The sequence below is a fragment of the Urocampus carinirostris genome, chromosome 7, assembly GCF_059441175.1.
Source record: "Urocampus carinirostris isolate Australia breed hairy pipefish chromosome 7, RoL_Ucar_1.0, whole genome shotgun sequence".
Lineage (NCBI taxonomy): Eukaryota > Metazoa > Chordata > Actinopteri > Syngnathiformes > Syngnathidae > Urocampus > Urocampus carinirostris.
The window spans coordinates 40433969-40447634 of NC_142355.1; the positions used below are offsets into that span (position 1 = coordinate 40433969).

Sequence of the window (13666 nt, forward strand, 5' to 3'; positions counted from 1 at the left end):
CGCTTATCCCCACCTAGGAACAATTTGGACAGGCCAATTAACCTGACATGCATGTTCTTGGAATGTGGGAGGAAACCCGAGTGCCCGGAGACCCACACAAGCACGGGGAGAACATGCAAACTCCGCACAGGAAGGCTGGTAGCTGGACTTGATCCCATGACCTGAGAACTGTACCGCGGACGCGCTAACCACTCAACCATCATGCCGCCCTCTGAAATTAAATGTATATATTTTAAAATCTATTATTCTACTACAGTTACATTTTAACTCATTTAAACTTTATATATTAAGCAACTTTACAGTCTAGCAATGCCAATTAAAAATATTGACTTTTCAATGCAACAACGAATACTCAATAAAATGCAATAATAAATCATACCGTTTTTTTTAAAGCTTATTATGAATAACATTATCCCTGAAAAACACTGGAAACAAATTAAATTATCAACAAATCTAAAAATAAATATAAAATACAAGACAATTCTAACCTTTTTAAATATTCAACACACTTAAAGTCAACAACACAGAACCAATGGAAATAAATGCACATTGACTAGAGAGGCGAAAACGCCTGGAAGGAAGCCGATTGTCCATGGTTTCAAATAATAAAACCTGTAGTAAGCTTTTGCTGGTTGTTTTATTTAACGTGCATAGTCTGTGCAAACAAATGTTTGGGGTAATAATAGTTGAGAGCTCTGACCACATGATTTTTGAGTGGGAACTTGCACCATCTTGTGACTAGAAAGAGGAATTTGTTTGTTTCATAAATAATAAGCTTTGTGTCTTTCAGATCCTTGCTTTCTGAACAATAAAGAGATGTCGGATGTTACATTTCTGGTGGAGGGGAAGCCTTTCTATGCCCACAAAGTTTTGCTCTTCACAGCCTCAAATAGGTAACTTTATTTTTAAACCATCTTTAAAGGGACAGTGTGTATTATTGAGCACCTCCCTCTGGAATCCCCCTGCTGAAAAAAAAACTATTGATTTAAATTCAAAAAACAAAAATACATGAACTCATCATCATATCGATTTGCATGTTTTAACTCCTTGATGTTCCGCCAACCCGCCGGTGGGCCATCGGACGGTTTGAGAAACAAAGTTGTGTCCGTACGACGTCACCAGTCACTGAAATACATTATTGAAAAGCTTAAACTCCTGGGATTTAAGATATTTCAAATTGTATTCATCACAGAAACGTAACAATCCATCCAATTACCACAAGACATCCGAAAACTATAAAGCCTGTATAATTCACGCAAGAGTGCTGTGATATTCCACTCGTGAACCGATTATACTCAAACATGGTCTGGTTATATTTAGGAGAGATCACAATAATGCCAACAGATTAATCAGCCTAAAAGCATTCCTGCATCGTTTGATGATCCTTGTTGTAATTGGTCTGTTTTGCTCCACAATTCCTCTTCAAAAAAAAAACAGACAGATGATTACCAATATGGCTGTTAGCCTCTGAACTTTTGATTGACACAACTTTCGGCCAATTGCAAGAATTTTTCAAGGTGTTTAGCCTGTGACAGCATATGAGGGCCTGTATTAAAAGAAAAAAAACACATGACTTATTTTAGCCTCAAAAATCTTTAGCCTATAGTAACCGATTCAAATGTTGAATAACACATTGGTTAGCCAATAAAATTCCCAAAGTATTCTATGTGGTTTCTTGCAAACGCCAAACGGGCCTTTTTATGGGATTCCAAGCGTATTCTAATCTGAGACGAAAATAAACGTGTGTAAATGCAACCCAGAAACCATTTTTACGCGCAATTATCTCACGCATCATGGATTGACTTCTGGAAAGAAAAGTCAAACATTTACAACTCTTTCACAATGAAAATACGAGTAAGTAATATACACAGTTGTTTTAGGGTTTGTAAACTGGTCGTCTCCGAAAAGCCACTTTTGAAAACGCTTGGCATACCTTTAAAAAAATGTGTAAAATACAGTGTTTAGTTTTTTAGATTGATATCAAATTTGACTTGGTACCAGGTAAGGCATAATGCTATTGTTCCAGCTGTTCTCCAGGTTAGATGTCGATGCTACATTATGCTACTATATATATATATATATATATATATATATATATATATATATATATATATATATATATATATATATATGGGAGGCCAGAATTAAAACCTTCTATTTCTGTGTGTTCACACTAGATTTCTCTCAACCACAACATATGCTTTTTATCCCCAGTGTATTTTATAAGAAAGAACAAAACAAAAAAAGCAGAAAAGGCCATTTAAATCACTAAATAAATCATTATATTGTTTGCATCTATATTATTTTTTATGTGCTATCTAAATCACTTTACAGTTTGCATAACTAAAGGTGGGGTGCGTTGTTTAAGGTTTCCATAAAATGTTTTAAGTTAATAAAAACTCTATTATTATGTGTTAAAGGGACAGTTTGTAGTATTTATTGCCCTTTCATGGTACAAAAAAAACTTTCATTCAGTAAAAAAAACTGAACACTGATTTGAACACAAGGAAATAATACATGAACTACCATAATAATGTTAAGTTAAAAACAATAATAGATTGAGAAATTTATATTTATTTTACATAGTGAAATCCATGCATCTTGTATCTTACTGCTTGCTGTGGCACTGGTTTCCATTCACATTAGACAAAAGTGAAATCTAGTGGTCAAATAATACACAGTCTCCCTTTATTGATGGGTGACAACAAAAGTATAGATTTCAACTATGGTATAACATTTCTTATCAATGTCTTCTCCCAAAGGTTCAAAACACTTCTTGCAAATAGACCTTGTGGTGAAAATACCTGCATTGAAATAAGCCATGTGAAGTACCACATTTTTCAGGTAAAATCTGCATGTTTATTATACACATACAATAAAAAACTGGTCCATGTGAGCTCGGCTATGACATTTGTTTTCCCGTCTCAGTTTGTGATGCAGTACCTTTACTGTGGAGGATCAGATGCTCTTCACATTAGGAACCCTGACGTCATGGAGGTTTGTGCACTCATCCCTTTGATTTGTTACATTACTGTAAAGTCTGGACTGCAGAGCGCACCTGAATAAAAGCCGCATGCTCGAATGTAAGACCAAAACTCAATTTTCTCTTTGTACAAACGACACTGGATTTGAAACTTTAGGCTTAAACCGGCATAAAAATGAACTACAGAGATCCATCGTTTTTTGTTGTTAAATGGGCCAGAACCACCCGCAAAATTTGAAAATCCGCACAGTTATGTCCTACTTTCGTGAAGGCACCCAAATGGTTAAACTTACCTCATTATTATACTGATCGTTTAAGAGTATACGCCTGTAACAAAATAACAATTATAGATCTACAAATAACACACAACAACTTTATTGCAGTTGAATGAATGTTTTTTTGTCATAATACAAAAGTAAAATGAAATTGGAGGTCTTCTCTTTTCATTGTAAGAAAACAATTAAGAGAGCGGCCAGCTAGCTGTGTCCTAGCACCAGGTGTCCACGGTGTAAGACAGATCTCCACAATGGTTAAAATAAAACCGGTTTCCAAAGAGTTTTATCTTTAGGTCATCCGTTTAATGGCTAATGGACCTGGCCTTGGCAAGATACAGGGTCCGTAGGGGTAGCTTGTGAGGGTTTTTAGCATATCCGGTGCAAACTCAGTCGCTTCAGCAACCGGATAATTTTCTATGGAGCACCCGTTGATGATCACCATTCCTTTGCGCCCTTCTGACTTTCCTCTGAGTCTGAATTTATTTGTGAAGTTATTTTCAATGCTACCAGCCGCTAAAAGCTAGCAGTCCCTATGCTTACTAATTTGTTTACGGGGGCAGCGCCTGGCCACTGTTTGACCAACAGAATACACAAGCCTATGACAGTCATGCACACAGTGTCCCGACGGATCACCACCTTATCGTGGTGGGGCACTTTGCGCGTCTCCATGACCCCTAGAGCTATGTCGGCGGGAGTCTCGTACTCCTGGTAGGGTTACCCAAGCCGAACAGGTCGAAGGGTAGAGTCCAGACTAAGAGTGATCCCAAAAGCTGGTGGCGGCACGCTTTGAGGCGGTTTCCTACAGACCTGGATCCCGTTAATCGCCTGCAGTTGTAGAAAGATGCCGGTCGTCTAGGGTCTCCCTTGCCACTGGAACCATCTTCTTTACAATCAAGATAGTGGCGTTGGGGAAAGCGCACCCCTTACGCCACTTTAAAAACCGTCATTGCGCAGGTATCCTCTTTTACCCGAGTCTCCGACCACAATCCAGGATCGGACGGTTCAAACATCAGCAGACTCACAAATAAAAGAAGATGGTCATCATCGAATCGATGGACAACCCCAACGAACGAACGTCACGCCAGCCCATCCCAGTCGCGTGCACAGTCACACTCACCCAAGACAGAGCCCTCAGGGTGCTGTCTAACATAACACAATATGGGATACAATGATATCAATGACAATAAAAATAAATTCAATTCAGTTTAAATCCGCGAAAGAGTGAACCAGCAATAACCAAAGCGCAAAGAAGCGAAGGGTCTTTGTAATTCACGACCATTTTCTAACTAAGCGTCGACCCCTTTGGCTACAGAATGCCAACAGCACTGTGTCCCCTGCACATCTGGTGCTGTTTTCAGCTGCATCCTTTTCAGTTCAGGAGGCTCATTTAATAAACTATGCTTGGGAAAGATACCTAAAGATGGCGTATGGAGGAAACACAGGAAGTGCAAACAAAAATGTCTCTATTCATAAAACTGTGTGTGCTGTTTCTCTTTATTAATCACAATCAATTCCAAAGTTCGGGCACGTAAGGGAACTGACCCTTCATAACTATAAAAGGCAGGGGGGAAACACCCTTGATAAATATTCAAACATACCAAATGGCTTAAGCGAAGAAAGGAACCAAAAAGCGCAGTTTTACACAATTCGAAGTGGAGCTTCTTGTGAATTGTCGAAAACAATTTTTATTTGGGAGATTGGGTGTTGGCATTGCGAATGCCAAAAAGACAGAGGAGTGACAGCATGTGGCAGATGATATTGCCTCAGAGGGCCGGATTGTAGCAGAAATAAAGACTGTGGTCCAGCATTAAAGTTGAGGGCAAAACGCAGATCAACCTACACCGCACCAGTGTATGTGCAACAGTGAGGGATTGGGGACACTGGAGCTTACCCCTGCGGAGGATAAGCAAGCTTACTTTGTACCGCATTTTGTTATCAAGTACCAATACCAATGCAAATTCCTGCTTCCGCCTAATGGGTGGTTAAAAACGAATAAGCCGGGCCACATTTAAAGTCGCAGTGTTTAAAATGTAGCAAAAAAGTAGCGGCTTGTAGACCAGAACACATCGCACCTATTATAACAACATAAGTAATAACAAGAAAATGGATTACCTACGTGATTTACATGATTCAACCTTTTAAAAATGAGTTGTATAGTCTACATTGTATCATGTCTTCATTTTTTCGTCAATAAATTTCAAATACTTAAAAAAAACTTGGTCTAAATACTTGTGTGATGACCTAATGCTTTACTTGTTTCAGCTTTTGTCTGCATCGAAATTCTTCCAGTTGGAGGCACTGCAGAGGCACTGTGAGATTATGTGCACCAAGAACTTAACAACTGACAATTGCGTGGAGATGTACAACCACACCAAGGTATGAACAAAGGTTTTTTTCACATTGATCATTAAAGGGTTATTGTGTATTATTTGATCACTACATGTTGCAGTATTGTGTCGTGCAACTAAAAACAAGCACTAAAAGCACAAGGAAGAATACAAACTACGAAGACAATAAGCACTTTTTCAAAAATTATTTTGTGAGGTTTTTGAGTAGCTGCAAGATGGCGTGTGAGGCTCATGTTGCAGTTCCTTAAGGCCCGGTCACACAGCCTTTTGCGTCTGTAACGCGGGTAAAATTTTCCGACTTTTTTGCCCGTGGTGGAAAATGTGCAAAATTGGCCGGCGACTGTTCCGCGTCCTTCCGGCGACTGTTCCGCGTCTTATCGCTGGTAACCGCGGCTGCATCGCTGTGCTGCCCGCGGTTACCCGTGGTCTAAAGTTTTGAGCAGTGCAAAACTTTTCCGCGCAGCCAACCGCGTGTGAATTTCTTACCGCGTGTAAAGCACGGCTGTATCTCGTCTGTATCGCGATCTCAAAAGCGTCCAACAGCGTCTGCTTCACGGGCAGAAATTTCTGGCCGTGATTCAGCCTCGATACGCCCGTGAAAGGCTGTGTGACCGGGCCTTTAGTGTAAGTATTGGTCCCCTAAAAACTTTCATTTGGATTTACTTTTACTGGAGATGTAACGGATTCGTGGTGTCTGCGAGACTTATTCAAGAAAAGAAATGTGCCTTGGCTCAAAAAAGATAGAAAAACACAGTCCTAGAACACAGTCCAAGAAAAATATAAAAATAGAGAGAGCATAAAACCAATGCAAACCTACCAATACCTTCTCAACTTCCAGCCCTCCCAAGGAGAAAACTAATCAGAGAAGCAACCAAAAGATCAATGATTACACTGGATTACCTGCAGAAATACACATCTGTGGTGGGAAAATCAGCTGCATAAGATAACTATTAGCCATACTCTGCATAAACCTGCCCTTTATGGAAAAGTGGCAAGAAGAAAGCCCTTTCTGAAAGAATCCAATAAAAAGGCCCGTTTGGTGTTTGCAAGAAGCCACATGGGAGTTACAGATAACTTGTAGAAAAGGGTGCTATCGTCAGATGAAACCAAAATTGTACTTTTTGGGCTGAATGCAAAGTGCTATGTTTGTCGTAAGAGTCACACTACACATCACTTTAAAGAATACCATCCCCACTGACATACATGATAGTGGCAGCATCATTCTCTGGGGTTGCTTTTATTCAGCAGTGACTGGGACGATTGTTAGAGTTGATGGGAATACGGATGGAGCCAGACACAGGACGATTCTGGCAGAAAAATCTGTTGGAATCTGTAAGAGACCTGATATTGGGGCGCAGATTCACCTTTTAACAGTACAACGACCATAAATACAAATCAAAATATACAATAGAATGATTTAAAATTAACAACTTAAAGGTGTTAAAATGACCAAACCAATGTCCAGACCTCAATCCTATAGAGCATGTGTGGAAAGATCTGAAAAAAACTTTAGGATGATGAGCCGTGTTGTAAGGAAGAATATGTCGGTTACTCAAAACAGCAAGATGGCGGACACTTATCTCATCTTTCTTTATGTGAGGCTCATGTTATGTAAAATAAATGGAATCTCTCGACCTACAAATATTTAAATAATGCACGTTTGTGCATTTTTGCTTATTTTCAAATCAATGGTGATTTTTTCCAATGACTTGTTTTTCTTTTACCAATGATAAAAGGCACGCACTGTCCCTTCAAATTTTCTATTATATTTTTTTGTAGAATATTGAGTGTTACTTATCTGTTACTATTGAGTGTGCGACTGTTCACTCATTCTTCGACTTTTTCCTTCTCCTGTCCATTTGAAACCACGTTGTCCCAAGAATATGCACGTATAACAGGGGTGGGCAACTATTTAGAGTTGGGGGCCGGATTGGCTTAAAAGAAGTCGGCCTAGAGACCAACCCTGGAAAACAATCATTTTTTCTTCATTTAGCAATAATATACTTTATATTTGTTTTTAAACATATTCATTTTCATAAAATTGGTTTTACAACAATTAAACAAAACCAAATATCAGGATTCTATTTTAAGCACAAAATTAGATTTTTAGTTCTGCATTATTGCTGTAGTTGTATTTCTGAAGTATTTTTGTAGTATTTCTGCAGTTGGATTTTTGACTTATATCTGTAATCTTTCCTTTATAGAATCTTTGTAGTATATCTGTAGTATTTTTGGAATATGACTGTACTGTGGTTGCATTTTTTAGTATTTCTGTAATTATATTTTTATAAAATATATTTCTGCCTATGGGTAAGATTTTTTTATGTATTGTTTAGCGCCTTCGAGTGGTATCAATACTTGGTATTCGTATGGCTTGTTATAGATTTCAGTTCTAACTTGTGGTGCAAAAAAGTGGTATCAAACATTCCTGTGAGTCCACATTTTTATGCAATTTCAACCCTTTTTTTCTTGTTCCCTCAGTTCATAGATGCACCAGACCTAGCATCCTACATCGAGGGCTTTTTCCTTAAGAACATGGTTCTGCTGATCGAGCTGGAGCCGTTCAAACAGCTGCTTTATGATGTTCCTCCAGATAGTCCCAGCTGTGACATCCTGCAGAATTTGGAGAAAACTCTTGCCATTCGCATCCAGTCCATCCACTTGTCCTCGTCTAAAGGATCCGTCGTTTGAACTCACACTTGAAAAAAGAAATCACAGCCTTAGTGTGTGAGGGATTAAAACAACTGGAGGACCTTTTTTAATTCAAGAACAAGCATTTACAGTGCCTAGCGAAAGTGTTGCCCACACCATAGAACTTTTTGTCATATTTGTTGTGATTTGTGGTAGACCCAAACGCAGGAAGCATGGCGAATAACTTGTGGTATTTAATCACACAATCCACCAAAAAGTGAAAAACTAAACTATGAAAACCAGAAAACAAAAAGCAAACCTCAAAAACCAGATACTCTAGAAAAAAAGGGATGACGGAAAACAAATATGACCTGACAAAATGTCTTTCTGAAGGCTTGGGGTAATTAAGGACAGGTTTGTGGTGATTGGACACACATATCCAAATTCCAAATCCATTAGGTGCCCTCTGGTGGAAGAGGACATACCAGACCCAAACATAACCTCCCGCTCAAAGGCCAGATATCAGACCTCCCAAATGGAAAAAAAAGACATAGGCTGAAGCACCTGGACAACTGAAGATCTTTGCTGGAACAGGAGGCCAAAGCGTCCGGGGACTCTCTTCACAGCTGGGGAAGGGAGCCGAAGTGGCCAGTTGCTCTACCCGCAGCCAGGGCAGGGAGCCAAAGCGGCAAGGGACTCTCCTCGCAGCCGGGGCAGAAGGCCAAAAAGGTCTCTCCAAGCAGACTTGGCAGGGGGTGCTTCCCACTGGGTCCTATGTTGTGATTTGCGGTGGACTCAAACGCAGCACTCAGGAAGTACAGGGAGTGCAGAATTATTAGGCAAATGAGTATTTTGACCACATCATCCTCTTTATGCATGTTGTCTTACTCCAAGCTGTATAGGCTCGAAAGCCTACTACCAATTAAGCATATCAGGTGATGTGCATCTCTGTAATGAGAAGGGGTGTGGTCTAATGACATCAACACCCTATATCAGGTGTGCATAATTATTAGGCAACTTCCTTTCCTTTGGCAAAATGGGTCAGAAGAGGGACTTGACAGGCTCTGAAAAGTCAAAAATAGTGAGATATCTTGCAGAGGGATGCAGCACTCTTAAAATTACCAAGCTTCTGAAGCGTGATCATCGAACAATCAAGCGTTACATTCAAAATAGTCAACAGGGTCGCAAGAAGCGTGTAGAAAAACCAAGGCGCAAAATAACTGCCCGTGAACTGAGAAAAGTCAAGCGTACAGCTGCCAAGATGCCACTTGCCACCAGTTTTGCCATATTTCAGAGCTGCAACATCACTGGAGTGCCCAAAAGCACAAGGTGTGCAATACTCAGAGACATGGCCAAGGTAAGAAAGGCTGAAAAACGACCACCACTGAACAAGACACACAAGCTGAAACGTCAAGACTGGGCCAAGAAAAATCTCAAGACGGATTTTTCTAAGGTTTTATGGACTGATGAAATGAGAGTGAGTCTTGATGGGCCAGATGGATGGGCCCGTGGCTGGATCGGTAAAGGGCAGAGAGCTCCAGTCCGCCTCAGACGCCAGCAAGGTGGAGGTGGGGTACTGGTATGGGCTGGTATCATCAAAGATGAGCTTGTGGGGCCTTTTCGGGTTGAGGATGGACTCAAGCTCAACTCCCAGTCTTACTGCCAGTTTCTGGAAGACACCTTCTTCAAGCAGTGGTACAGGAAGAAGTCCGCATCCTTCAAGAAAAACATGATTTTCATGCAGGACAACGCTCCATCACACGCATCCAAGTACTCCACAGCGTGGCTGGCAAGAAAGGGTCTAAAAGAAGAAAAACTAATGACATGGCCTCCTTGTTCACCTGATCTGAACCCCATAGAGAACCTGTGGTCCCTCATCAAATGTGAGATTTACAAGGAGGGAAAACAGTACACCTCTCTGAACAGTGTCTGGGAGGCTGTGGTTGCTGCTGCACGCAATGTTGATCGTGAACAGATCAAAGCACTGACAGAATCCATGGATGGCAGGCTTTTGAGTGTCCTTGCAAAGAAAGGTGGCTATATTGGTCACTGATTTGTTTTTGTTTTGTTTTTGAATGTCAGAAACGTATATTTGTGAATGTTGAGCTGTTATATTGGTTTCCCTGATGAAAATAAATAATTGAAATGGGTATACATTTGTTTTTTGTTAAGTTGCCTAATAATTATGCACAGTAATAGTCACCTGCACACACAGATATCCTCCTAAAATAGCTAAAACTAAAAAAGCCCCACTCCAACTTCCAAAATATTCAGCTTTGATATTAATGAGACTTTTGGGTTCATTAAGAACATGGTTGTTGTTCAATAATAAAATTAATCCTCAAAAATACAACTTGCCTAATAATTCTGCACTCCCTGTATAGCCAGGTGAATAAAAACAATGATATTTAATCCCCAAATCATCAAAGAAATGACCAAATAGTCGTTGAACCAGAAAAAAATACGGCCTAATGCTGTCCAAATGCCGTCTGTTTTCTGTGACCTAATGAAACACAGTTACACCCTGTTTGTTATTGTTAGTTATTTAGGTTAATACTGGATCATTCAGAGGTCATCAGGGAACTTCTGGAGTCAGTTGGCCTAGCTGAAAAAGAGGGGGGCAATATTTTTGCAACCACCCACTCTTCAGTTTTTTTGTTGTACCTATAATAAAAAATGTTGAAAAAAATTTGGTTCAACTTCACAATTGTGTCTCACATGTTGTTTATTCTTAGAAAATGTTTCCATTTTTTAACTTTATGTTCAAAGCCTGAAATGTGGCAACATGGCAAAAAGTTATTTGGGCGCCATTACTGAAATGTGACAATATGTCAAAAAGTTCTTTGGGGGCCAATACTTTCGCAGGCACTCCACACAAGGTGTTCCAAAAGTCTTGGGCACGTTTTGTCATTGAATATCTCAGAAACTATTATGGATATAAAAACACAATTGATAAATTCAGAAAACCTATAATCTCAAAGCTGTTTATGTACCATTCTTCTTTGAAACAGCAGCAGTCAGTTGTGAGACATACCTCGACATGCATGAAAATTGGTTAAAGGGTTAATTGGCTGAGAAAGAGTCTGGTGACTTCATTCTCCAAAAAGATTGGGGGGCATCACACTAAAACCTCAGAGTTAAATAGTTTCTGAACACGACACTGACAGACGAAGGGATTGGTCATCCAGATCTCCACATTTCACACTATGTGATTTCTCTTTATGGGAATTTGTGAAAGGATCTATCTATGTTCCCCCTAATCCAAGAGACGTGGTTGAGCTAAAGGCACAAATAGCAGAAGCTGTTGCAACCATCAACAATGCAATGCTGGGCCAAGAATTTGAGTTTTCACTTGATGTGTGTGGTGTGAGCAATGGCGCTGAGATGAAACATCTTTGAACATTCCATGTAAAAATACAGATTTCAAGCGTTCTGAATTTACCAGATGTGCTTTGATGTCCTTAATAGTGTACGAGATTTTCAATGTCAAATCGTGCGCAAGACTTTTGGAGCACCCTGTATATTGATATATATTGCTCAGTTGCATTGATGCAATTTCCATTAACTGTTATGATGAACTTACCCATACATCAACAACTCCACAAAATGTTCTCTCAAGATATGTTCAATGTTTTTCTAAACTGTAGCTTTTTGTAAATAAGTAAGCCACTGATGATGCTAGCCAGGCTGTGAGTACGAGTGGAAGAATTACATGTGTGTAATGTTGTCATCACCTGTTCACTCATTTGTGTTAAGCAATATATTTGTACTTTCCGTCTTTTTACTGTAATTACTCTCAAAGCCAAAAAAGCGTATCTGCAATATAACTTAGAGTGGCATCCATCTTGTTTTTTGTGGAAATAAAAACTATTTCCTCTGTATATATTGTTGATAAAAGGAGATCTATGGATAATGTAAGTTGTTGTATATAGTCGCAAACTGTTGAATATGGCTGTTAGAGTCAAGGGAAATGTGTCGAAAGATTGAAGCTGTCTCTTGGGCTACACTTATTGGAAACTGGTTTTGGCATGATATAAGAAACATTTAAAACTCTTAATTGTGTTGTCATTTATGGTGAGAGGGCCCATGTGTGTTTGAACATGAAATGGAGATGCCGGCAGCCGTGATCGAAAATTGTGAAAATACATGCCGTGTATGTGTTTGTGACTTGATATCGTTCCTCCATAAAGACAATTCTTGCTGTGAAACAGTCTACTGTCTATAACTTGTTTTGGAATTACCGGGCCGATAATTATCTGACCGATAACACCAAATATATCTCTGGTATAAAATTTTGTTTCACTTTATCTCAGCTCAAATACTACGATTGAACGCAACAGGAATCAAAACCAGGTCATGACAGTGACAACGCCGAAACCTAACATCTGTACCACCAGAGATAAAGATAACATGTGAAGAGGCATTCGATTTTGTCTCATCAACATATTATTTTTACCATGGTACCAGAGACAAAATTAATCCCCATTGTATGAAATTGAATGAGATTATATTCAGCGATATTTTTCGACTGTTCACAAATGAGCAAATACGGTAACTACCCTAAAACCTCAAGCATAACATGCGCCCAAACTTTGAATTATTTTTTAATTCAGAGTTAGTTAAGAGTTTAGCGAAAGTTTGATAACTAGGGTAGTCACTTGATACCAGACAAAAATATTCAATAAGCCCGCACTACTTGTCAGAAAGAGTCTGGGCATTTGTGTTCCTGGTTATAATATGTTTAGATGTTCAGCCAGCATCGAAGATAGAAATACAATAAAAATAGATAGGCACGGTGAAAAAAATATACAAAGGCTCATTAAACTCAGTTGTCATACTTAGTAAAGGAAATATTTAATTCTAAACATTTTATGGACTCCTCAAACAACAAGAGAGCATTCTCCCTCCAGGCCCTAGTGGTGTGGAATGCTCTGCCTCCTGAGATAAAATATGCAACCTCAGTGTATGTTTTTCAATCTAGACTTAAGACACACTTCTATTCTATAGCTTATGATTTGAGACTTTTGTGATTAAGGGGTTTAGAAGTGAATGTGACTTGATTTGACTTGACAAACATGATCGTAATTTGTTTAGCCACGTCCATCACTATGTGTATCTGTTTTGAAGAACTCGCAAAAAAAGAAAATATCAAGTGGTGCTTAGAAGAACAAACCAACCTTTGTTCTGCAGTCACTTTCATTCAAAGTGAATACGAGGTCAGGCAACTGCTGTAAATGAAAGCCTGCACAAAAATAAAAAACAAGCATATGAGATGAACTTATTTTCTCTCAAGTAAGATGAACCTAGTTGAGCCACATGGCGACGTCATTGATCTTTGTTTTTGTATCATGTTTGACATTTGAGTGAGGTCGCCAGGAACAGGAACCATGAGGAAAAGGGTGACGGCCATTGTTAAGGTGTTGTCATGG

The 13666-nt window shown here is 39.3% G+C and overlaps 1 protein-coding gene across 2 annotated transcripts in view; it reads left to right on the forward strand.

Annotated features, from left to right (window-relative positions):
* The window catches only part of abtb3b (ankyrin repeat and BTB domain containing 3b), a 174339-nt gene extending 161894 nt beyond the window's left edge, over positions 1 to 12445 (forward strand). For both annotated transcript variants that reach the window (XM_088340961.1, XM_088340962.1), the window contains 5 exons: positions 791 to 893; positions 2763 to 2844; positions 2929 to 2997; positions 5521 to 5634; positions 8088 to 12445. In XM_088340961.1, the coding sequence (XP_088197087.1) occupies positions 791 to 893; positions 2763 to 2844; positions 2929 to 2997; positions 5521 to 5634; positions 8088 to 8297 (578 nt within the window). In that variant the 3' untranslated portion in view covers positions 8298 to 12445. The remainder of the gene's footprint in view (positions 1 to 790; positions 894 to 2762; positions 2845 to 2928; positions 2998 to 5520; positions 5635 to 8087) is intronic.
* Positions 12446 to 13666: the final 1221 nt, after the last annotated feature.